General features: G+C 47.0%; 1 protein-coding gene across 1 annotated transcript in view; it reads right to left on the reverse strand.

Moving 5' to 3' along the window:
- Window positions 1-25,256, reverse strand: part of THOC2 (THO complex subunit 2) — an 84,311-nt gene that overhangs the window by 36,712 nt on the left and 22,343 nt on the right. Inside the window, exons 12-26 of the mRNA XM_075260618.1 lie at window positions 24,743-24,938; window positions 23,682-23,723; window positions 22,794-22,924; window positions 19,301-19,402; window positions 16,637-16,721; window positions 13,977-14,070; window positions 11,751-11,831; window positions 11,155-11,251; window positions 10,344-10,461; window positions 7,177-7,356; window positions 6,654-6,818; window positions 5,938-6,213; window positions 4,162-4,303; window positions 2,411-2,568; window positions 1,768-1,896 (exon numbers count right to left, since the gene is read on the reverse strand). Coding sequence (XP_075116719.1) covers window positions 1,768-1,896; window positions 2,411-2,568; window positions 4,162-4,303; window positions 5,938-6,213; window positions 6,654-6,818; window positions 7,177-7,356; window positions 10,344-10,461; window positions 11,155-11,251; window positions 11,751-11,831; window positions 13,977-14,070; window positions 16,637-16,721; window positions 19,301-19,402; window positions 22,794-22,924; window positions 23,682-23,723; window positions 24,743-24,938 — 1,996 coding nt within the window. The remainder of the gene's footprint in view (window positions 1-1,767; window positions 1,897-2,410; window positions 2,569-4,161; window positions 4,304-5,937; window positions 6,214-6,653; window positions 6,819-7,176; window positions 7,357-10,343; window positions 10,462-11,154; window positions 11,252-11,750; window positions 11,832-13,976; window positions 14,071-16,636; window positions 16,722-19,300; window positions 19,403-22,793; window positions 22,925-23,681; window positions 23,724-24,742; window positions 24,939-25,256) is intronic.

The raw sequence follows: 25,256 nt of genomic DNA on the forward strand, positions 1-25,256 counted from the left end.
CTTAATATTCGTTTGACCTATTTTTCTATAAATATAACCCACAATGGAGTCTCTGGCACAGATGTAAAAATGCCGAGCATGCGGCAATGTCTAATATATTAATGCTGGGCGGACTCGATGGACTTGGCCTGCTTAGCTTCTTCTCTAGTGCACGCCTAGGAAATTCATAACAGGGGCGAGTCAGGTCACGTACACCCAAATCCACACATGGAAGTATGGAAAGTAATAGAAAAGCACAACGACTCAATATGCAAGCGGAGATGCATGGCGGCAGGGCCAAGGAAGTGCCGTCACTCAGGGTTTGATAAAACGGCCCCCCTTACCAGCGCATTGGCATATTGCAAACTCCAGCCAATTCATGCCGGTGCATGCAGTATTGCAAGGTTATGACTTACTTCTTCGTTCCTACTAGCGTCTTGCAATATTTGGTAATGTAAGTTTTCAAAGAACATAGACTTCATCTTCAGCCATTTCCAAATGAATGAGCAAGAACACAAGACTGGCAAGATACTAGACAATGGCAGATCTAGAGGCGGTAGGTTAGTAAGATAAGGAGGGTAATAAAGCCAAGGTTATAGGGTGAGGACTGAGAAGTGCAGGGGAGTCAATTGTGCCCATGTAAAGGCTCATAAATCCAGGTCTCAGATTTATTCCTTCTGTCAATGATGTAGATGTTATCAGCAGCTAGAATTCCTTTCTCTGTCATTCTTGGAGAGACCTTGTAGAAATGCAACTTCAATCTGACAAGCTGTGGCCCAAGAACAGTTTTCCCATGGGGGTATCCAGCTGAAATGTTATTGTGCGCCGGTATAAATTCATCCTGGCCTCTGCAGATTTTGTATTATTTTTCCCCAACTAGATGTCATTAAAGGGATCCCATCATTAAAATGCTAATTTTTTTCTGACTAACACGTCAGAATTGCCTTAAGAATGCGTCTTCTCCTACCTTTAGATGTCTTCACCACTGCCGTCGTTCTGTAGAAGTCTCGGTTTTAGTCGCTATGTAAATGAGTTCTTTCGCAGCACTGAGGTCGGTCCCAGCACTCAAACAGCACTGGGGGCGTCCCCAATGTTGGGAGAGAACTCTCCAGCACCGCCTCCATCTTCTTCTGGAACGGCCTCTCTGCGCATCTTCTTCCGGTGCGGGCTTCAAACTTCTAGGCCTAGGGCAAAGCCGACTGTGCATGCCTGCCGGCCACAAGAAAATGGCTGCTTACAATACTGTGTAAGGGGCCATTTTCTTGTGGCCCGGGCATGCGCAGTCGGCTGCCTGAGGCCTAGAAGTTTGAAGCCTGTACCGGAAGAAGACGCGCAGAGAGGCCGTTCCATAAGAAGATGGAGGCGTCGCTGGAGAGGTCTCTCGCAGCATTGGGAACGCCCCCAGTGCTGTTTGAGCACTGGGGCCCGCCTCCAGTGCTGCGAGATAACTCATTTGCATACAGACGAAAATCAGGATTTCTACCGATCAGCAGCGCGGAGAAGACATCTAAAGGTAGGAGAAGAAGAGACTTTAAGGCTATTCCTACGTGGTACCCAGAGAAAAATTGCATTTTAATGATAGAATCCCTTTAAAAACATAAGCTTTGGGGGATTTTATTTTAGAAATAAATAAAATAAATTTAATTTAAAAAGTTCTATAATATCTGGCTATAAGAATTATTCAAGAAACTAAAAAGGAACATTAATAAAGTGTGAGAAGGAAGACACTACAAGTGTATGTGACATGTACAACAATCTATTGCCACGACTCTTCTCTTCTTTCCTCACCTTGTCATACACGGCGCGATCACTGTGCCACTTGGTTACAGTTTCCAGCATACAACAAAGAAATCTTCCATAGCGGCTGGCTTCATTTTCTGTGCAGCTAGCGACAGTGTAAATGATGTCCGAGAAGACCTGCACATTAGAAGATCAGACTTATCAGCTCAGAGACTCGATCACTGCAATAAACTGGATTGCCTACTCAACAATCAGAAATGTCATGACTCTATCCTCACACACCAGTGTGTATTTCTGTGTCAGTGACATATCCCAATGAACTAGATCTAGAGACGCCACCTACAATCCTGAAACTCCACCATTGTGTGTACTGCTACTGCAGGAGGGTCTGATCCCCACCGATTAGATACCGATGACCTATCCCAGGGGTCAGCGACCTTCGACACTCCAGCTGCTGCAAAACTACAACTCCCAGCACGCTCCATTCACTTCCGTGAACAGCAGAATGAGTATGCATGATGGGAGTTGTAGTTTTATAACAGCCGGAGTGCCAAAGGTTGCCTAGCCCAAATCTAAAAGCACCTAGGAGGGCCCAGGAACCTGCACAAATAAATAGCACAGCAGCGCCTAGCTGTAAGGGAAAGGGTAATAGGAAAGCCAAAATCGCATCAACAATTGAGAGGATACTTACTCGGTCATAGCAAAGTAGTGTAGAAAAGTTTGGTGTTTTCTGTAAGTGAACAAGCTCTACAAAGCGGGCGCAGTATACAGCATCGATAGAGGAGAACACGCAGCGGGGGAAAATACAAAGCTGTAAAAATTTGGTAATCGTCTCATTCTTGGTAGACCCTAAAACAGAATGCAAAGAAAAGGTTACTACAACATGTTGTATCCTACTAGGATAAGAAAGCAGGGAAGGGTTACATCTATTTCTGGGAAAGCTGGGTTACACACATTATGGATTGTACAGAGGTTGTGCTGTCGCTTTCCAAAGGCCTGGAATACCAACCCACATTTATCTGGTGAGAGACTCCTACACCTTGGCCGAAAACCCAACTACAACTTTAGGATGGGATTAATCTCTGTGTCAGTATGATATGGGGGACGTTTTGTGACCGTATGATATGAACATGATTACAAACTGAACATTTAATACCGTCCAACATTAAAAAACATAAAAAGGGAGATCACTGGTGACCCATGTGACAGTGCCGCAGAGACCACCAGCATCGGCCATCAGTCACCTTCACCATCTACTTATTGCACCAGATTTGGTTATTTGGGTCCTGATTGTGGCTGCCAATGGGGACATTAGTTATTCTGTATTATCTTGGGCCCTAGAATATAAATTCTCCATTATCACTTTGCGGAGACCATTACCCGACTGGTGAGCAGGAATATTTCCCCATTAACACTCTCATCGGTAAATTCCTAGAACCTGAGAGTCATAGTGACCTGTTATAGGCTCTGTATATACGGTATATATAGGCTGAAATAGGTTTCCTTCATGTTTACAACCATTACCTAGGCACAAAAGCCTATACATGTATTCACACTCTCCATTTATCATCCAGACTTGCAAAAATTGTGCAAAGTCAAAGCCATTCCCTCCTGTTCTGCACACAGTATATACATACACATTATACACACTATACACATTATATACATATACATTATACACACACACTATATACATTATATACACTATACACATTATATATACTGCACTGAAAGAAACATCCCATCACACTTTGGTGAATTAACACAATTTCTTTCCTTTTACATCACAATTCCCATGACCTGAGCGAACATTGTTTTTGCTGACTATATCTACCGAGTAAGCATTTTCACGCAGCGGGATTTATCAGCGGGAATTCATTATTTCGGAAACTCCTTTCAGAGGAGAAAGTAGAAGGAAAGTTACGATGTGCTCGCTGCTATTTTGATCCCATTGTTGGAGAGCGCGGCTCGCGTATTACACGGACTACTCAGACCAGCGCTTGCTGATGTACATTGATGAGAAGATGCAGAATATTTCTAAACTGTGATCCCAGGAGCTCAATAATAATGGCCGTGGCAGTCACAGGAATTGCAACGCAAGAATCAACTTTATGTAGGTAAATGAAGTACCGCACATATACACAACCACTTTACCCTGCGGAGGGGGTCAGGGGACCCTGGTTTGGGAGATGAGAGCATTGATTGTCCTGGAGATATGTCATAAATGGGTGGGCAGAACTCAAAGAAGAACGTTGTAAAGCTGATAAAACTCAAGTACATAGAAATGTTCTCAAAAGTCAGTTTAGTAATTTGTTGGCAACAACTGGTTTTTGGAAAGCCCCGGATGCTGAGCCCCCCGAGGTTTATCACCTTTATGTATCAAGTATTAGCCAAAATGATCAGTGACACATGAAGGAATGAAGCAGAGCCTGTTGTACTCACGTGCCAAAAGCCAATTGTCCTTCTCCAGCTTCATTCTCTGCAGGACTCTAGCCACGTGTTCAGACTGCTTCTTCTCCTCCTCCACCAGCTTATCCTGGAGAGCCGTGCACCGCTCTCGCTCCTTTTTCTTTTTGTTGGGAGGCTACAAAATGCACCAAGTAGAATTGATACATAACACACCAAATTGTGATTATATTTATATTCTGTACCTTAAGGACAAAGATGTGTCAGTGGACAATGCAGACTGCAGGAATTATTAAATAGACCCGATGTACCTGATGTACTAGGAGAGCCCAGTGCTAATAGCTCTACAATCCCGGCTTGGAAGACTTCCTAGCCAACATTAAAATGAACAGAGATAGCAGTTTTCTGATACTGATGGCTTATACATAGCACAGGCCATCGATAATAAATCTGCAACAGCCCAAGACACGTCTATGGGGCCGCGCTGAAGCACCTAAAGCCACTGCTACATGTCATACGGTGCGTGAGCAGCTCCGATAGCAGCATGGGAACATTACTGGGAGCTGCGCCCTGCTCTCCAAATCTCACATGGCTCAATGCAAGCTACAATGAAAAAGGGGCGCGCGAACCCCAAGTTTAGCTTGTGAAAATACAGGAATTGTGAGATCTCCGCGCCTTCGTAACGGCACATTTGGGGTATTTTTTTATCCACGTGAACTACTCTACTTGTTATGTCATTTGACGGAGGTTTCAAGAAAACAGCAAGCAAAAGGAAGGGAGAGATCAAGTGGGTGCGAGGAGCAGAAGAGGGATCGAGTGGATGGGGATGGCAAAGGAGGGGATAAAAGGGGACGCAGAAAGCAAAGGAGAGGATAAAGGGGACGCAGAAAGCAAAGGAGGGGATAAAGGGGACGCAGAAAGCAAAGGAGGGGATAAAGGGGACGCAGAAAGCAAAGGAGGGGATAAAGGGGACGCAGAAAGCAAAGGAGGGGATAAAGGGGACGCAGAAAGCAAAGGAGGGGATAAAGGGGACGCAGAAAGCAAAGGAGGGGATCGAGTGGATGGGGATGGCAAAGGAGGGGATAAAGGGGACGCAGAAAACAAAAGAGGGGATAAAAGGGACACAGAAAGCAAAGAAGGTCTGTAAGGAAGTAGAGCAGTGTGGGCAAATAGCAAAACCACAAACACTAACACTAGTTAGGGCTCATTCACACGGGGGGCAGTGGGGCTGATTTTGGCACAGAGAGTGACGGGGGGAGCCGCATCTCTCAGATCAAAACCCGCCTGCCATGACCGTTGCGGCTTCCCTCTCTGGAGTCGGTTCATATGAATGGGCCGACTCCCGAGGTCGCTGCCACCAGGTGGAATCCGCCTGAAGAAAGGGCAGCTAGTGGTTTCCATAGACCACCATTGTATGAAGGCAGATTTTTTAGGCGAAATCCGCTGTCAAAATCTGCCTCCTTTCCCCCATGTGAACTAGCCCTTATACAGACAGAGAAAGGAGTATGCAGGAGACTTCTGGAAATGTAAAGTCTATAAAAAGAATCAAAGTCACTAGAGGCAGATGAAAGGAGAATACAACGCCATTACAATCTATTACAAGTATTCACTTTACTACCAGTCTGTAATAACTATGTAGCCCTGTGCCCGCCTCCTGCAGTAATATGTCCAGACAAAGTAATATAAACCCTTTACAGAGTCTTGCTGCTTACCAATCCGTGCAGCTCAAATATAAAGTCTGGCTAATATTTCCAGATCCAATATTTCAAGAACAAAAAACCCTCCAAATAGGAAGAGACCAAACCAAATTACCATTTCAAGATTGTCATCTATGGCTTTCATCTGTATCCTCAACTTGTTGATTTCTCTGTTGTAGCTGGACGTTGGGACGGCGAGGTCGTACATGGTCAAGGACCAAAATGTGGCATAAAACTGGGGGCTGATGTCCTCCCACACTTTAGGAGGGTGCAAGGAAACGACCGCTTCGTGAACAGGAGCCATGACGACTTCACACGATGAGATGTATTTGTGCACCTTGTGCTGCTGTTTGTTTCCCTTCTCCGTCTTCTTCAGCTCATCGTATTTGGACTGAAGAATCAAAGTGAACAAGAAATTAGCGATTACGGAAATCTTATCTGAACACCTACAAGAAAAGAAAGGTCACCCCACAAGTTTCCCGATATTACAAGCAGGTTAGGTCGTCCTCACTGTTCATGATGAAACCCCCCCGGCTCCAAAGTGTTAACCTCTTCCCTGCCAGCCCCAAGCACTTACTGCACAATTCAAGAAAATAATGCCAATGTGTAATGGAAACGTCCAACACGGAGGTAACATGCAGGTCATACTAAACTCCGTGCAGGAATCTTTGCATGGCTGCCCCTGCCAGACACTCGCTGTGCAGGGAACTGCAGCCGGCCACACTCACTTGCCATTTTGCACACTGGTGTGAACAACCCTGAAGGTGCTTTCACTAGCATCGAACAAGGCGCCACCTCCGCTTATAGACTTTCTTGCAGACATATACTTACTGAAATGTGATGTGCATACATTGGTCTGGATAGGAAAAATGCGGCGTCATGAGGAGTGTGATATTCATTGCATAACACATCTATTGAAGGTACACGCTTTATGTAATCTTCTGTGCTCAGATTAGATGCCAGAAATCCACCGAACTGAACTAAGGTGTCGTGACACTGAAAGAAAGAACGGACAGGAACAAAGGTATTACAATCCTATGCAGCAAAAGTCTAAGTAGTATTACTATATACATGAGTGACCCTGATACAGTAGAACTACAACCCTCAGCATGGAGGAATAGTATAGGACAGGGAACCTTCAGCTCTCCAGCTGTTACAAAACTACAACTCCCAGCATGCATACTGCTGTTTGGGAACTCCGATGGAAGTGAATGGAGCATGCTGGGAGTTGTAGTTTCACAGCAGCTGGAGAGATGAAGGTTCCCGACCCCTGGTATAGAAGGACCACTCCAAATATAAATGATAGTAATAACATATGAGCGAGTCGTCCAAGTGTTGTAGAATCCGGCCTCACCTGATCGTAGAGCTTCCCCACCAGCTTTAGGTGCTTCTCTCCCCCCTCCTGGAACACCACGCCATTCCTCTGCTGAGCCATTAACAAGCACAATGGAAGGGCCAGGTCGTGGTCCAGCAGGGCGTCCTTTAACCTCTGAGAGGATTTCTTAGTGTTTCTAATCTGTCCAAAATAACCACCCTAGGAATAAACATAAGAAAGAAAGAAGAAGAATTAGACTAAAACTAATTAAGAAATGAGCCTAATAGGTATTCCCACCGCAATATACACATCCTAAAACTCAATTCACATAATCAAGCAAAAATGGCCCATTGCAGAACTAAGATCTATGGTTAATCCAATACTGATAGCGCTGCAGTATCTAAAGCCTGTGCGGTGATGGAGGGAACGGCTCCTGGCATGTAAATAGGTGTCAGACACTAAGAAATCTCATACTGATGGCCTATCCTATATCAGAACGTGGACAGCCCCTTTCAATAGACGTTTGCCAGGCCAAATGGCTACGGATGACCCGTGTGAAAGCCGCATGTGCGGGCTGATCCTATTCAAGTAATAGGAGAAACCTTGCAATCTCCCCAAACCATCAGTACGCAGTGATAATACTATTATAGGAGCAGATCGCACACGCTCCTATTCCGCACACCCTCCTATTCCGCACACCCTCCTATTCCGCACACCCTCCTATTCCGCACACCCTCCTATTCCGCACACCCTCCTATTCCGCACACCCTCCTATTCCGCACACCCTCCTATTCCGCACACGCTCCTATTCCGTACACCCTCCTATTCCGTACACCCTCCTATTCCGCACACGCTCCTATTCCATTACTACCTGCATAAGATGGATCCAAGTGATGCCCCCACACATCTCCCCCATCAAATTGCATTTAGTTCTTTAGGTTTCTTGGCAAGGCTTCCCGTCCTATGTGGCCCATGTACCTATAGGAGGTTACCCTGCTAGACCATACGCAGCTATACAGGCTTGTATCAATAGGAGCCATAGGAATATTGCAGTGTAAATAGGAAACATAGAAGACTAAAGTCTGTCAGCGAGCGCTGGGGCCGTCAGAGGGGTCAGGCCTTGTATTTTAAGCTTTCCATTTCAAATGGCAACTTGGGAGGGGAGAAGCCTGCGGGGACAAGAAGAGCATTTTATTCTCCATTTAATATCCTCAGCAGGATCACAGAAGCCAAAATGTTTTCACATCTATTTTTAGCTTCAGATTGGAGTTCCTTCATATGGGTGAAGCGTCTGCTGACGATGGTCCTTTCCCCGGGTCCAGGCCACTTTCCAGACCTCACGGCTTATCTGAAGGCAGCCATGTTATTCCTTAAAGCCTCCCAAATCAATAAATGAAGTGAAGAGGAGTGCTGTGATCTCTGCAATCAGACTAGATGAATGGATCCTTCCTGCTGTGTCAGCGGGCCCTGCCGGCGTCAGATAGACTGCTGCGAAAGCTGGCGGTACGGCTCCGAGCTTTAGATAACCGGCGCGGCTCCTCGCTACTTACATGAGAGGCACAAGACAAAACTGCTGCCTAAAGCCCTTCTAAAAATCTGCACAAAACCAGATACAGCCTTCAAATATTACAGTACGTACACACGTCTCACATTAGACACAAGAAGAGAGGAGATAAGACACAAGATGGAGACTCCAGCTCTTACACTAAAATAAATAAATATCCCAAACCAGAAGCCAGACCTGCGGAAATGGACAGCGCGGGATCTACAGGGCCTCGCTCTAATTACGTTTTCTGTTCTGTCTCGATCACACGTAGGAATAGCCGTAAGAAAGTCTCTTCTTCTCCTACCTTTAGATGTCTTCTCCGCGTCGTTGTTAGGTAGAAATCCCAGTTTTCGTCTGTATGCAAATGAGTTCTCTCGCAGCACTTGGGGCGTCCCCAATGCTACGAATGGAAATCTCCAGCACCGCCTCCATCTTCTTCAAGAGTGGCCTATCTGCGCGTCTTCTTCCGGCACTGGGGGTCAAACTTCTAGGCCTTGGGAAGAGCCGACTGTGTAAGCGGCCATTTTATTTGTGACAGTGGGCATGCGCAGTCGGCTCTGCCCAAGGCCTAGAAGTTTGACCCCCAGCACCGGAAGAAGACGCGTGAAGAGGCCGTTCCTGAAGAAGATGGAGGCGGGGCTGGAGAGTTCTCTCGCAGCATTGGGGACCGCCCCCAGTGCTGCGAGAGAACTCATTTGCATACTGGCGAAAACCGTGATTTCTATCGAATGGCGGCGCAGAGAAGACATCTAAAGGTAGGAGAAGAAGAGACTTTCTTACGGCTATTCCTACATGTGAGCGACAAAAAAATGTGATTTTAATGGTAGAATCCCTTTAAAGGAGCGTGTATAAGGGCCTTCTGGCACTGCCCTGACAGAGGAGACGGTGATGGAAGGTAAGTGGCTCTTACTGAACAATTCATTTGTTCTCCTGAAGATAAACCACTAGTAGAGTCTTCTCCACCGTCCTAGTTCAGTATACAACACCCAGCCAAGTGTGCATGTGTACAAAGGAAGCTAAGAAATAGCCAAGGGCCCAGAGTAGAGAGAAAGTAATCTGATCTCCGGTCACTGCAGTATAAGAAGGACGACTAAGGGCGGGTTCACCGGACACGAAGTCGGACATGCAGAAAAAAAAAATGGTTTTGCCGCGGAGATCAGAAGACGCTCGCGGGCGGACGCTGACTGCCGGGTTTCGTCTCCTGTCAGGGTTTCTCGAACAGAAGACGGAAACCTACAAAGTGGAGACCGGGCGGAGGGGTGAACCTGCCCCAAACTGGAAAACTCCAAATGTGGATGGGTGGCATCCATCAGAGTCAGATTTCAGCATAAAAATAACAATAGCAATAATCCCAACATGTATCCCCACCCCCACCCTTCACAGTCTTCCTATAACATATTGTGATACAGGACACAGCATACCGGGCCAATGGTCCTTTCAGATTTAACCTACAAGAAATTTGTCAATGAATAATAAAGAGACATGAATACGAGGATTCAAGACCCAAACCCCGCGCTGGATTTCCCCCAGTCATAGAAGACAAGCAGTGGTTTGCATTAAACCATCACACGGCACACAGAACAGGCAAATCTATACGAACACGTAAAGCCATATGTGCCCTCGAAAGAAGACTCAGCGGGCGTCGCATTGAATCTCTCACCTCGGCTTTAAGTTGCTCTCCGCCTGTCATGGCTTCAAGCTGCTCCATTGTAATTTCCTCTGTAATCTCGATCCCAGCCATCTTCTGCACCACCTCTTTTAGAATCAGTAAATCAAAGCTGAAAAGAAAATGTGAGGGTGATAAGAATGGAGCGACGGGGGTGCATTAGTCACACCGTCAGAGCGTCAACAAATAAAGCTGCAAGTAATGTATACCTGCAGAATGTGGCAGGGTTTAGCGTGACACTTAACCTGTTATATACACTGTGGCTGCAAACCTATCACAACAAAAGCAACAGCACGGATATATTTCACAACGGGGGTACAACACAATCAGTGCGGGGTCTATGTGGTTACAGCAGCAATTTATCCTCTACCCTATGGATACTGGATAAATGTTTTGGGTTCCAAGCTCCCTGCTCCTACTAAAACGGATGTTCTGAGAGTCTGATGGTCTATAACAGGGGTAGGGAACGTACGGCTCTCCAGCTGTTGCAAAACTACAACTCCCAGCATGCATACTTGCTCTGCTGTTCTTGGAACTCCCATGAAAGTGAATGGAGCATGATGGGAGTTGTATTTTCACAGCAGCTGGAGAGCCAAAGGTTCCCTAACCCTGGTCTATAACTTCTAGTGACCAGGTCCAGTACCGGGCACAGCTGCTGAGCCTGGATAGACATTACAGGGACAAGGGTGCTCACTGCAGCCTCTATGTTCTGCTATTTAATAAAGGGTCAGACCCCAAAACCAAGCACCCATATATGATCAAGAAAATAAATCAGAACACACAGACTTGGAAGAAAACCTCTTACCTCTTCCCAGCCTTCAGCTGATTAGCGACGTACTGTAGAAGGCCAGCCAATTCAATGGGATATTTCCTAAAAATTGCTCCGCAAAAGCTAGCCAAGCCTAGAAAAAAAAAACGTGCAAAATCAATCCCCGTGTAAATTGAGATGAAAGAACAGGCAGTGCTGTGTCAGGTAACCAGTAGCCTAAATAGTGACCTCTGCACAAGCAGCATGTTACTGATGAGGCCGCTCAGACCCTTGTTATTCTTGCAGAAGTCCCCACCAACGAGGCCTGCAATTGGCTGAAGACATTATCGGACACATACTGAGTCTTCACAAAAGGTATCCAGACCTAGAATGTAAAGATCTACAAATATGTAATCCAGTTCTTGATGGAAATGAATGGCTCTATGGAGACATGGGGGGCACACACATCATCACGTGTCTCGATACCGCACAGGTTCATCTATCCTAAGGAGAAGAATCCATATGACCCAACTCCAGTGAACCAGAAACTATAACTTATAGAAGTTTCACAAAAGTGTTTGAATACTGAATAATCTCATCTATATAACCAAACGTATCAGGAACTCATAAGAATAGATGAACGTAAGACTTACTCTGCAACCAGCTGGAGATTGTGGTGTCGTCGTGCTTCATCTTCTCCTTCTCAGGATTTGCAAGGGCTTCAATTATACAGTCTGGGTGGACAGTTAAAGATAAGCCAACATAAAACTATACACCCTGGCTGCTACAGGTGCACAGGTATACTACCCCGGCTACAGGTGCACAGGTATACTACCCCGGCTACAGGTGCACAGGTATACTACCCCGGCTACAGGTGCACAGGTATACTACCACAGCTACAGGTGCACAGGTATACTACCACAGCTACAGGTGCACAGGTATACTACCCCGGCTACAGGTGCACAGGTATACTACCACAGCTACAGGTGCACAGGTATACTACCACAGCTACAGGTGCACAGGTATACTACCACAGCTACAGGTGCACAGGTATACTACCACAGCTACAGGTGCACAGGTATACTACCACAGCTACAGGTGCACAGGTATACTACCACAGCTACAGGTGCACAGGTATACTACCACGGCTACAGGTGCACAGGCATACCATCCCCGCTACAGGTGCACAGGTATACTACCCCGGCTACAGGTGCACAGGTATACTACCACAGCTACAGGTGCACAGGTATACTACCACGGCTACAGGTGCACAGGCATACCATCCCCGCTACAGGTGCACAGGTATACTACCCCGGCTACAGGTGCACAGGTATACTACCCCGGCTACAGGTGCACAGGTATACTACCCCGGCTACAGGTGCACAGGTATACTACCCCGGCTACAGGTGCACAGGTATACTACCCCGGCTACAGGTGCACAGGTATACTACCCCGGCTACAGGTGCACAGGTATACTACCCCGGCTACAGGTGCACGGGTATACCACCACGGCTACAGGTGCACGGGTATACTACCACGGCTACAGGTGCACAGGTATACTACCCCGGCTACAGGTGCACAGGTATACTACCCCGGCTACAGGTGCACAGGTATACTACCCCGGCTACAGGTGCACAGGTATACTACCACGGCTACAGGTGCACAGGTATACTACCACGGCTACAGGTGCACAGGTATACTACCCCGGCTACAGGTGCACAGGTATACTACCACGGCTACAGGTGCACAGGTATACTACCACGGCTACAGGTGCACGGGTATACCACCACGGCTACAGGTGCACAGGCATACCACCACGGCTAAAGGTGCACAGGTATACCACCACGGCTAAAGGTGCACAGGTATACTACCACGGCTACAGGTGCACAGGCATACCATCCCCGCTACAGGTGCACAGGTATACTACCCCGGCTAAAGGTGCACAGGTATACCACCACGGCTACAGGTGCACAGGCATACCACCACGGCTAAAGGTGCACAGGTATACCACCACGGCTAAAGGTGCACAGGTATACTACCACGGCTACAGGTGCACAGGTATACCACCACGGCTACAGGTGCACAGGTATACTACCATGGCTACAGGTGCACAGGTATACTACCATGGCTACAGGTGCACAGGTATACTACCACGGCTACAGGTGCACAGGTATACTACCCCGGCTACAGGTGCACAGGTATACTACCACGGCTACAGGTGCACAGGTATACTACCACGGCTACAGGTGCACAGGTATACCACCCCTGCTACAGGTGCACAGGCATACCATCCCCGCTACAGGTGCACAGGCATACTACCACGGCTACAGGTGCACATCCCTAAAATCCCTGCTACAGGTGCACATTTCTATCACAGGAGCACAAATATACCATCCCCGCTACAGATGCGCAGGCATACCATCCCGGCTACAGGTGCACACCCCTAAAATCCCTGCCACAGGTGCACAGGCGACCATCCCTGATACAGGTGCACATATTTAATAAGTGCTTTATTACATTTGACTTGTACAGTGTGTTCTAATAATGTGAAAGTTGATACAGAAGTTGTACAAGTTGATGTATAGGTATAGGGTTCCCTACAGCTTGCGCTGAATTATGATCCTATGACATTGCTGGAGCAGGACTAGCACCACTCTGTGTTATATGCGTCAATGCTATCTATTGGTATTGGTCTTTTACACTGGCTGTACACCGATCCCCCGCCATTTATTTGTATTGGTCATCGGCAGCACAATCCGGCTTACATAGGACGATGGGCTCCTGGTAAGCCTGTATTTCTATACCGATCCCCTTCAACAATGAATAATATTTCTGGAACCCTCCGATAGATCTGCTTTGAGCTTTTCTGGAAAGGATACATGCGAGGACATCATAATTCAGAGAAGTGAGGTATTTCAGCGAATCTACAACTGGAGTTATTAAGTTGTCGTACTTCTGAATCTGTGAGAGTATCTGCACAAGAAAAAGTCAGAAAAATGGGTTTTATATGAGATTTTACTGAGTTTTATGACAATGCTCTATGTATATTCCATTTGGACCACAGCAGACCTGAAACAGGTCACCATGTCAGAAGAGTCATGGAGATAGTACCAGTATACAACCCTATGTAACCCCAAATCCAACCACGGGTACAGGGTATTGGACATACAGGACCATCTACTGGACAGATAAGGGTATGATTAGAAACCTTATGATTTAGGGACAGAAGAAGTGGTCACTGTTTCCCTTTAAGAGTAAATCAGTGGTGCTCGGACACCAGAGGCCTCACCCCTACGACCTCCTCACATATGACTATGGTAGACCACGCGACCTCCTCACATATGACTATGATAGACCACGTGACCTCCTCACATATGACTATGGTAGACCACGCGACCTCCTCACATATGACTATGGTAGACCACGCGACCTCCTCACATATGACTATGGTAGACCACGCGACCTCCTCACATATGACTATGATAGACCACGCGACCTCCTCACATATGACTATGGTAGACCACGCGACCTCCTCACATATGACTATGGTAGACCACGCGACCTCCTCACATATGACTATGATAGACCACGCGACCTCCTCACATATGACTATGGTAGACCACGCGACCTCCTCACATATGACTATGGTAGACCACGCGACCTCCTCACATATGACTATGGTAGACCACGCGACCTCCTCACATATGACTATGGTAGACCACGCGACCTCCTCACATATGACTATGGTAGACCACGCGACCTCCTCACATATGAATATGGTAGACCACGCGACCTCCTCACATATGACTATGGTAGACCACGCGACCTCCTCACATATGACTATGGTAGACCACACGACCTCCTCACATATGACTATGGTAGACCACGCGACCTCCTCACATATGACTATGGTAGACCACGCGACCTCCTCACATATGACTATGATAGACCACGCGACCTCCTCACATATGACTATGGTAGACCACGCGACCTCCTCACATATGACTATGGTAGACCACGCGACCTCCTCACATATGACTATGGTAGACCACGCGACCTCCTCACATATGACTATAAAAGTAAGGCATTCTGATAGATGGAAGTAATCCTACAAGTCAGTGCATGGCCCATTAAAGGGATCCTATCATTGGATACCGATTTTCTGACTAACACGTAGGAATAACCTTAAGAAAGCCTCCTCTTCTCCTACCTTTAGAGGTCTTCTCCGCGCCGCCATTCGGTAGAAATCTGGATTTTCTTCGGTATGCAAAAGAGTTCTCTCACAGCACTGGGGGCGTCCCCAATGCTGCAAGAGAAATCTCCAGCACCACCTCCATCTTTTTCTGGATCGGCCCTCTTCTTGTGTCTTCTTCTGTCCTGGGATTCGATCTTCTAGGCCTCAAGCAGAGCCGACTGCGCATGCCTGCAGCCACAAGAAAATGGCCACTTACACGACTTACCATGTAAGTGGCCATTGTCTTGTGGCCACGGGCATGCACAGCCAGCTCTGCCCGAGGCCCAATGGCAGGGCCGACTGCGCATGCCTAGAAGATTGAAGTAGACGACACGGAGAGAGCGTTCCAGAAGAAGATGGAGGCGTCACTGTAGAGTTCTATCACAACATTGCGGACGCCCCCAGTGCTGTTTGAGTGCTGGGGACCGCCCCCAGTGCTGCGAGAGAACTCATTTACATCCCGAAAAAAATCCGGATTTTGTACCAAACGGCGGCATGGAGAAGACATCTAAAGGTAGGAGAAGAAGAGGCTTTCGGGGCCACACGGTGACTCAGTGGTTAGCAGTGCAGCCTTGCAGTGCTGGAGTCCTGGTGTTCAAATCCCGCCAAGGGCAAAAAACCATCCGCAAAGAGTTTGTATGTTCTCCCCGTGTTTGCATGGATTTCCATCCCATATTCCAAAAAAGACATACTGATAGGGAAAAATGTACATTGTGAGCTCTATGTGGGGCTCACAATCTACATAAAAAAAATAAAAAAAAAAGAAGAGGCTTTCTTAAGGCTATTCCTATGTGTTAGTCAGAAAAAAAGGGAATCCAATGATAGGATCCCTTTAAATCAGGCCTACGATGTAAACCTTCAAAGAGTGGGACAATGACTTCTAGGATTGCTGCCTTCCAACAGGTGGTACAGCCATCTTATTCTTTGACAGAACTACCTTTAGGAGAACTCCAGAGCCTACACCAGGGGTAGGGAACCTTCGGCTCTGCAGCTGCTGTGAAACTACAACTCCCAACATGCTCTATTTACTTCCAAGACCTGCAGAGGAAGCATGCATGCTGGGAGTTGTAGTTTCACAACACTTGGAGTGCCAAAGGTTCCCTACCCCTGGCCTATAAGATTCTTCACCCCTTTATAGAGACAATACACCCCCAGCCCCACGTCTATTGATATTTCTACAGCTCGAGTAGATTCCGTTCTTACGAGACCATCTCGATGTCTGTCTGACCCCCTTCTGCAGCCATTACACGTCCTACACAGAGCCACAAACACACAGGAATATTATATAGGAAGAAACAAACTTACATAGTCAAACAATATGGTTGGATTGCTATGGCTTAGTTTTCCTATTTGCCGTCCTGATGGCTTCACATTTTCTTTTGTTAGACGTCTGAAAGGGAAAAGAGGGGGAGGGGATGAACATTTGGCTGCACCTATAAGATGATGTTTTATGGGGGCCATTAACAGTTTAATTGGCCATAAACACACGCCAAGTGGATGTATAAAATAAAAGGGGGGAGAAATCCATAAAAAACAACTACGGAGGATTTTGATTTTTTATTTTGCAAAAACACAAAAGGGCGAATGACTGCAGACTAGTGCGGCTGCCTCCATAGATCAGGACTACGAGGCACCGCCGGCGCGCGAACGTCTTATCACAACACACAAATTCTACAGTAACGTTTCCAAGTCATAAAAATATTTTGTGTCGATGGCCTATAAAAGCGTACGAGACATGCGAAGTGGAAAGTCCTGAGTAACTACTGTACCCATGTTCCTAATGAGAGCGGCGCTTAATGAAGGAGATAAGAATCTCGTGAGCGCGTGCGAAAATAATTGCTTCATAGCAATCTGTGATTGAGCTCATTACATGTACGGAGATTTCCAGCAGGTGCCGCGTGCGGTCTATAAGTCTCCTGTAAGTGGACGCGTTTCTGCCTGGGTGATAACAGGACTGCAGTGCTGCAGCGTGCGCTCATTTATCACCGGCTGCAATGGTTCATACCGGCCGCGTCTAAGGAATATTAAATGTCTAGGCCCGAAACGCAGACACAGAGATTTCTTAGCACCTAGAGATGGGCTTATTGAATCTGCACTCCGGGTTACGTGTAATGGTTCCTTAACTGCCGGGCTTTAATAAAACATTTCCAATTATTTTTATTGTAAATTTTATAATGGAAGTATAATCTTGTCAAACCGAAGGTTCGATATAAGGGTCCGCGACTCACAGCTTGTAAAAACTTTTCTTTTTATTTCATCCTTTTAAAATTTCTGTTTGCCACCATAGGCTGAAGTATACATTTAAACACAAAAAAACATAGTGTAGACAAGGTAGACACTGGACATGGTGAGTTAAAAACCGCTAGAAAACTGACGCGTTTCGGGACTATTGAGGCTAGTTTCACTATGAGTAAGGGACGCCTCAATAGTCCCGAAACGCGTCAGTTTTCTAGCGGTTTTTAACTCACCATGTCCAGTGTCTACCTTGTCTACACTATGTTTTTTTGTGTTTAAATGTATACTTCAGCCTATGGTGGCAAACAGAAATTTTAAAAGGATGAAATAAAAAGAAAAGTTTTTACAAGCTGTGAGTCGCGGACCCTTATATCGAACCTTCGGTTTGACAAGATTATACTTCCATTTATTTACTCCAATGAGTCAAGGAGAATAGGGTCGTGCACCAACAATCATCATTTGAACGACTACAAGGGTGAGCTACTTTATATCTTTTTCTATTTTTGTATTTTTTAAATTTTATAATGCAGAAAGAAACCAATTCAGATTTTTCAGCCTTGAGAAAGCCTCTTCTTCTCCTACCTTTAGATGTCTTCTCTGCACCGCCATTCTGTAGAAATCCCAGTTCTCTTCTGTATGCAAATGAGTTCTCTTGCAGCACGGGGGGCATCCCCAATGCTGCGACAGAACTCTCCAGCGCCACCTCTATCTTCGCCTGGAACGGCTTCTCCCTGCATTTTCTTCTGGCGCTGCGGGTCAAACTTCTGCGCATGCGCAGTCTGCTCTGCCATCGGGCCAAGCCAACTGCTCATACTTACTATGTAAGTGCCCACAAGAACATGGCGGCTTACACCAGGCGGGCATGCGCAGTCGGCTCTGCCCGAGGCTTACAAGTTTGAAGCCAGCGGCGGAAGAAGACGCAGGGAGAGACCGTTCCTGAAGAAGATGGAGGCAGCACTGGAGAGTTCTCTCGTAGCATTGGTGAAGCCCCCAGTGCTGTTTGAGTGCTGAGGACCGCCCCCAGTGCTGCAAGAGAACTCATTTGCATATCAAAGAAAACCAGGATGTCTACCAAACGGTGGCGTGGAGATGATATCTAAAGGTAGGAGAAGAAGAGACTTTCTTAAGACTATTCCTACGTGTTATCGAGAGAAAAAAAATGTCATTTTAATGATAGAATCCCTTTAAATGGTGTAAAGCCGCATCCATCAGACCACTGTCAGACATGGGGGGTTATGGTGTGCGAGTGGTGTAGTCGGTCTCCTATATAGCTGGCTGGGGCCAGGAGACCCTTCACATTCATGCGATTGCCATTAGAGCGCTGATGCCGAGGTTATCATAGAACGATTGATGTGTAATATTGCTATTGGAGACTGGACACACTTGGTCAATTCTCTCCATCACTGTTGTGTCTGCCCAGAAGCAAATGCCATAAATATTAGATGAACATCATCCAAAACGGCCAATGGGGCCTGCTGAGAACCTAATGTGCATGGGAGTGCCCTCCTCCTCCCTGATCAGTAGATGTCAGAGGGAAGAAAGACTGGACATATTATACTTCAACCTGCGCAATCCCTTGTTTTCTGGCAACAGTTTATTCTCCCCTGCTAACAAACCGTATCTGCATCATGCTGCCCTGACCAAGAGACTTATGAGGAACAGCCAATATATGCAAAGAGCCCGCGGCTATGGAAGGAGACCGGCCGGTTAGACGCTCCGCAAGTCATCACTTACTTCATGATGTATTTGGCTCGATCAATTGTTTGTGCTTTGACTTTTACAAGCAATGGGTGATTATTGTAGGTTTCATTCTTCCACTGTCCGTACAGACGATATCTATAGATCAAACAAAAGAGAATTACTGGAGATAGAACAGCAGCCGTACAATATTCTACATACAATATTATCACAACTGCAGGTCTGGCACTACGAAGTGGGAGGATACACGAATGTGCGGCAGAGCCCGTGTAAGAGGGGCAGACGTTACCATAGCCGACTATTAGCACCATCTGCCATTACCTAACCCTATAGATGACCTCAGGCTAAGCTGCTGCATGGGTGACACCGTATTATGTCCCATAGTGACCCCTGCACACAGTATTATGCCCCATAGTGGCCCCTGCACACAGTATTATGTCCCATAGTGGCCCCTGCACACAGTATTATGTCCCATAGTGACCCCTGCACACAGTATTATGCCCCATAGTGGCCCCTGCACACAGTATTATCCCCCATAGTGGCCCCTGCACACAGTATTATGTCCCATAGTGGCACCTGCACACAGTATTATGTCCCATAGTGGCCCCTGCACACAGTATTATGCCCCATAGTGGCCCCTGCACACAGTATTATGTCCCATAGTGACCCCTGCACACAGTATTATGCCCCATAGTGGCCCCTGCACACAGTATTATGCCCCATAGTGGCCCCTGCACACAGTATTATCCCCCATAGTGGCCCCTGCACACAGTATTATCCCCCATAGTGGCCCCTGCACACAGTATTATGTCCCATAGTGGCCCCTGCACACAGTATTATCCCCCATAGTGGCCCCTGCACACAGTATTATCCCCCATAGTGGCCCCTGCACACAGTATTATCCCCCATAGTGGCCCCTGCACACAGTATTATGCCCCATAGTGGCCCCTGCACACAGTATTATGCCCCATAGTGGCCTCTGCACACAGTATTATGTCCCATAGTGGCCCCTGCACACAGTATTATCCCCCATAGTGGCCCCTGCACACAGTATTATGCCCCATAGTGGCCCCTGCACACAGTATTATGCCCCATAGTGGCCTCTGCACACAGTATTATGTCCCATAGTGGCCCCTGCACACAGTATTATGTCCCATAGTGGCCCCTGCACACAGTATTATGTCCCATAGTGGCCCCTGCACACAGTATTATGCCCCATAGTGGCCCCTGCACACAGTATTATGTCCCATAGTGGCCCCTGCACACAGTATTATGCCCCATAGTGGCCCCTGCACACAGTATTATACCCCATAGCGGTCCCTGCACACAGTATTGTGTCCCATAGTGACCCCTGCACACAGTATTATGTCCCATAGTGGCCCCTGCACACAGTATTATCCCCCATAGTGGCCCCTGTACACAGTATTATGTCCCATAGTGGTCCCTGCACATAGTATTATGTCCCATAGTGACCCCTGCACACAGTATTATCCCCCATAGTGGCCCCTGTACACAGTATTATGTCCCATAGTGGTCCCTGCACATAGTATTATGTCCCATAGTGACCCCTGCACACAGTATTATCCCCCATAGTGGCCCCTGTACACAGTATTATGTCCCATAGTGGTCCCTGCACATAGTATTATGTCCCATAGTGACCCCTGCACACAGTATTATGTCCCATAGTGGCCCCTGCACACAGTATTATCCCCCATAGTGGCCCCTGCACACAGTATTATGCCCCATAGTGGCCCCTGCACACAGTATTATGCCCCATAGTGGCCTCTGCACACAGTATTATGTCCCATAGTGGCCCCTGCACACAGTATTATGTCCCATAGTGGCCCCTGCACACAGTATTATGTCCCATAGTGGCCCCTGCACACAGTATTATACCCCATAGCGGTCCCTGCACACAGTATTGTGTCCCATAGTGACCCCTGCACACAGTATTATCCCCCATAGTGGCCCCTGTACACAGTATTATGTCCCATAGTGGTCCCTGCACATAGTATTATGTCCCATAGTGACCCCTGCACACAGTATTATCCCCCATAGTGGCCCCTCCACACAGTATTATGTCCCATAGTGGCCCCTGCACACAGTATTATGTCCCTTACTGGCCCCTGCACACAGTATTATGTCCCATAGTGGCCCCTGCACACAGTATTATGTCCCTTACTGGCCCCTGCACACAGTATTATGTCCCATAGTGGCCCCTGCACACAGTATTATGTCCCATAGTGGCCCCTCCACACAGTATTATGCCCCATAGTGGTCCCTGCACACAGTATTATGCCCCATAGTGACCCCTGCACACAGTATTATGTCCCATAGTGGCCCCTGCACACAGTATTATGTTCCATAGTGGCCCCTGCACACAGTATTATGTCCCATAGTGGCCCCTGCACACAGTATTATACCCCATAGTGGCCCCTGCACACAGTATTATGTCCCATAGTGGCCCCTGCACACAGTATTATGTCCCTTACTGGCCCCTGCACACAGTATTATGTCCCTTACTGGCCCCTGCACACAGTATTATGCCCCATAGTGGCCCCTGCACACAGTATTATGTCCCTTACTGGCCCCTGCACACAGTATTATGTCCCTTACTGGCCCCTGCACACAGTATTATGCCCCATAGTGGCCCCTGCACACAGTATTATGTCCCATAGTGACCCCTGCACACAGTATTATGCCCCATAGTGGCCCCTGCACACAGTATTATGTCCCTTACTGGCCCCTGCACACAGTATTATGTCCCTTACTGGCCCCTGCACACAGTATTATGCCCCATAGTGGCCCCTGCACACAGTATTATGTCCCATAGTGACCCCTGCACACAGTATTATGTCCCATAGTGACCCCTGCACACAGTATTATGTCCCTTACTGGCCCCTGCACACAGTATTATGCCCCATAGTGGCCCCTGCACACAGTATTATGTCCCTTACTGGCCCCTGCACACAACATTATGCCCCACTGTGGACACCCATGAACAATTATTATACTCAGGGGTGTTTTTAGGCTCCAGAGTATAATAATCAGAGACACTGTTACTTACCTACCCCCGGCTCCGCTGCAAACCCAGGACACAGGCCCTGTTCATGTGACGTCACACAACTAGGCCTGAAGCCTGTCTGGAGCCCGGAGAGGTAAGTAACTGTTTTTATGTTCTCTTACCTCTCCTGGCCTCTAATCAATATACTCGGGGTATGAAAAGACCCCCCCGTATAAGAATCTATGAATATGGAAAAGAGAGATGTCCTGCAAGCTGCTAAGGGAGGATCACCCCTTTAAAACAGAGAAAAGCCATTGCATAAAGTATCCTGTCCATTGACTCCAAAATGACTTTTTTGGTAATAAACTTACGAAACTTTCATTGTGTGAGTGAAGGAAGGAAAGAAGAGACGACTACAATTTGTCGCATAAGAAGTCGTTATGTAAGAAGCTTAATAGCTAGTACATTTTACAGAACAAAAAAACCAAAGTGACACTTTAAAATCCCTGCACAGCGTCAGCTTACCTGTATTGGTACGGAAAGGTTTTGATCATCCCCCAAAGTTCCTCAGACATGCATGCATTACAATCCATTAGTGTTAATGATGGAAGTAAAACTTGGTCTGTGATGCTAAGAAAGCAACTGAATAAGATTTCCTGTTGGGAAAGAACAACATTACATAGATTAGAAGCCGTCCATCAAAAATATAAGAAAATGGAATAAGAGGCGAGAGTCCCATATTGCTGGGCATGAAGTTGGGCTTGTAATCAGTTTCTGGGCCTAATCATATCTTACTGACCCTTCGTTCACACCTGTGTTCGGTATTATGTTCGGGGGAGTCTGCATGAGGCCCCCCCTTATGGAATACCAGACGCAACTGCAAGCGGTGTGCAGAGAAAGCACACAGACCCCATAGACTATAATGGGGTCCGTGTGCTTGCCGCGCGGTGTCCACACGAATCATGCAGAGAGGAAAGTAGATTGTTAAGTACGATCCTGGCGGAGATCTGGCGGCGAGCACATGGACCCCATTATAGTCTATGGTGATCCGTGTGCTTTCTCTGCACACCGTTTGCAGTTGCAGTCGGTAGTCCGTTCAGGGAGGTTCTCATGTGGATGAGGCCTCAGTGACCGGAGGATCCCACATAGACATCTTGACAGTCATCTTCCCTATACAATCAGGATCTGTATCAGGCTATGTTCACACAAGGAGGACTTCTCTCTCCACTGGTTTCAGTATAAAGCCGGCAGACTCTATGGGGTCCAGGGGTGTCCACGGCTAACAGCTGTTCTAGCTATCCAGGTCTCCGTCATACAAGTCCCCTGGCAGTTTCCTTATGTGTGAACTCTTTAGTAGACTCCTTCTCTCATAGTTTTTGCACGTTGTTACCCTGACGTCTCAGCAGCACTTACCATCTTATCCTTATCGTCTACTTTACTTGACTCAGACTGAAACTGAGGAGAAAAGAACAAAATTACACATTTTCACCAGACTGTCGTGTAGAGCACAACACCTGAAACACACATCATATTGTCATTAAAGGGATCCTATCATTAAAACGCATTTTTTTTGTGACTAACGCGTAGGAATAACCTCAAGAAAGACTATTCCTCTCCTACCTTTAGATGTCTTCTCCGTGCCGCTGCTCGGTAGAATTCCCGGTTTTCTTCTGTATGCAAATGAGTTCTCTCGCAGCACTGGGGGCGTCCCCAATACTGCGAGAGAACTCTGCAGCGCTGCCTCCATCTTCTTCAGGAATGGTCTCTTCACGTGTCTTCTTCCGGCGCTGGGGGTCAAATTTCTAGGCCTTGGCCACAAGTAAATGGTCACTTATTTACTGTGTAAGCGGCCATTTTTCTTGTGGCCGCGGGCATGCGGAAGTCGGCTCTGCCCAAGGCATAGAAGTTTGAACCCCAGTGTCAGAAGAAGACACGTGAAGAGGCCATTCCTGAAGAAGATGGAGACGGTGCTGGAGAGTTCTCTTGCAGCATTGGGGACGCCCCCAGTGCTGTTTGAGTGCTGAGGACCGCCCCCAGTGCTGCGAGAGAACTCATTAACACACTGAAGAAAACCGGGATTTCTACTGAACAGCGGCGTGGAGAAGACATCTAAAGGTAGGAGAAGAAGAGACTTCCTTAAGGTTATTCCTACGTGTTAGTCACAAAAAATGCGTTTTAATGATAGGATCCCTTTAATCATTTGACATTTAAAAGAAACTGAACGTCTTGCACACACGGCCATCGCTATGAGAGACCCGCGGTGCGCCCATTTCACAGATCCCATTTAAGTGTATGGCGAATTCAGTGAAAACGGCCAATAATAGAATATGACCTACATTATGAGGATCCGTTACAACAGATGAAACAAGTGTCCCCTCCACAATCATCCCCAATCTACATGAGAAAACTGGAACAGAATGGTTGATAAATTTCCCCCATTATTCATAGTAAGCGGTGCCCTAAAAAGCACAAACCTCCTTCATGAACGCTTTGCCCAGTCTGACAACTTTTGCAAGCAAAATGGGATCATGCGATAGATGTGGCCCCAGGAAACAAAGCATGCTGAAAACATCTCTTCTCAAGTCTTCAAAACACTCCACTGGTCTGGGGGCCTTCTTGCTGCTCAAAGAGAAAACGCGAGATCCCTTGGCACCTTTGGGCACCCCCACCCTAAAAAAAAAAAAGATAAGATGAGATGTATTACATACAAAATATACTGTATGTGGAATGAGACGTTGGCGGCATAGTCATAGTCATGCGCCTCCTGTGTCATATGCTGGCATCGTGCTGAAGCCACTGATTGGCCTCAGTGGTCACATGACTACTGCATAATGCTGGAAGAGAAAACAAACTGGGACCCGCGGGATGACAACAGAGCAACGGGGACAGGGAAGTAAGTTTTGGGGTTTTTTTTTCACTGCCCCAACGTATTTAAACTTTAAAAGTTTAGCCTGGACAATCCCTTTAAGAAAGGACATTCTGCTTTCA

Source organism: Leptodactylus fuscus, chromosome 11 (assembly GCF_031893055.1).
Source record: "Leptodactylus fuscus isolate aLepFus1 chromosome 11, aLepFus1.hap2, whole genome shotgun sequence".
In the NCBI taxonomy this organism is placed as follows: Eukaryota; Metazoa; Chordata; class Amphibia; order Anura; family Leptodactylidae; genus Leptodactylus; species Leptodactylus fuscus.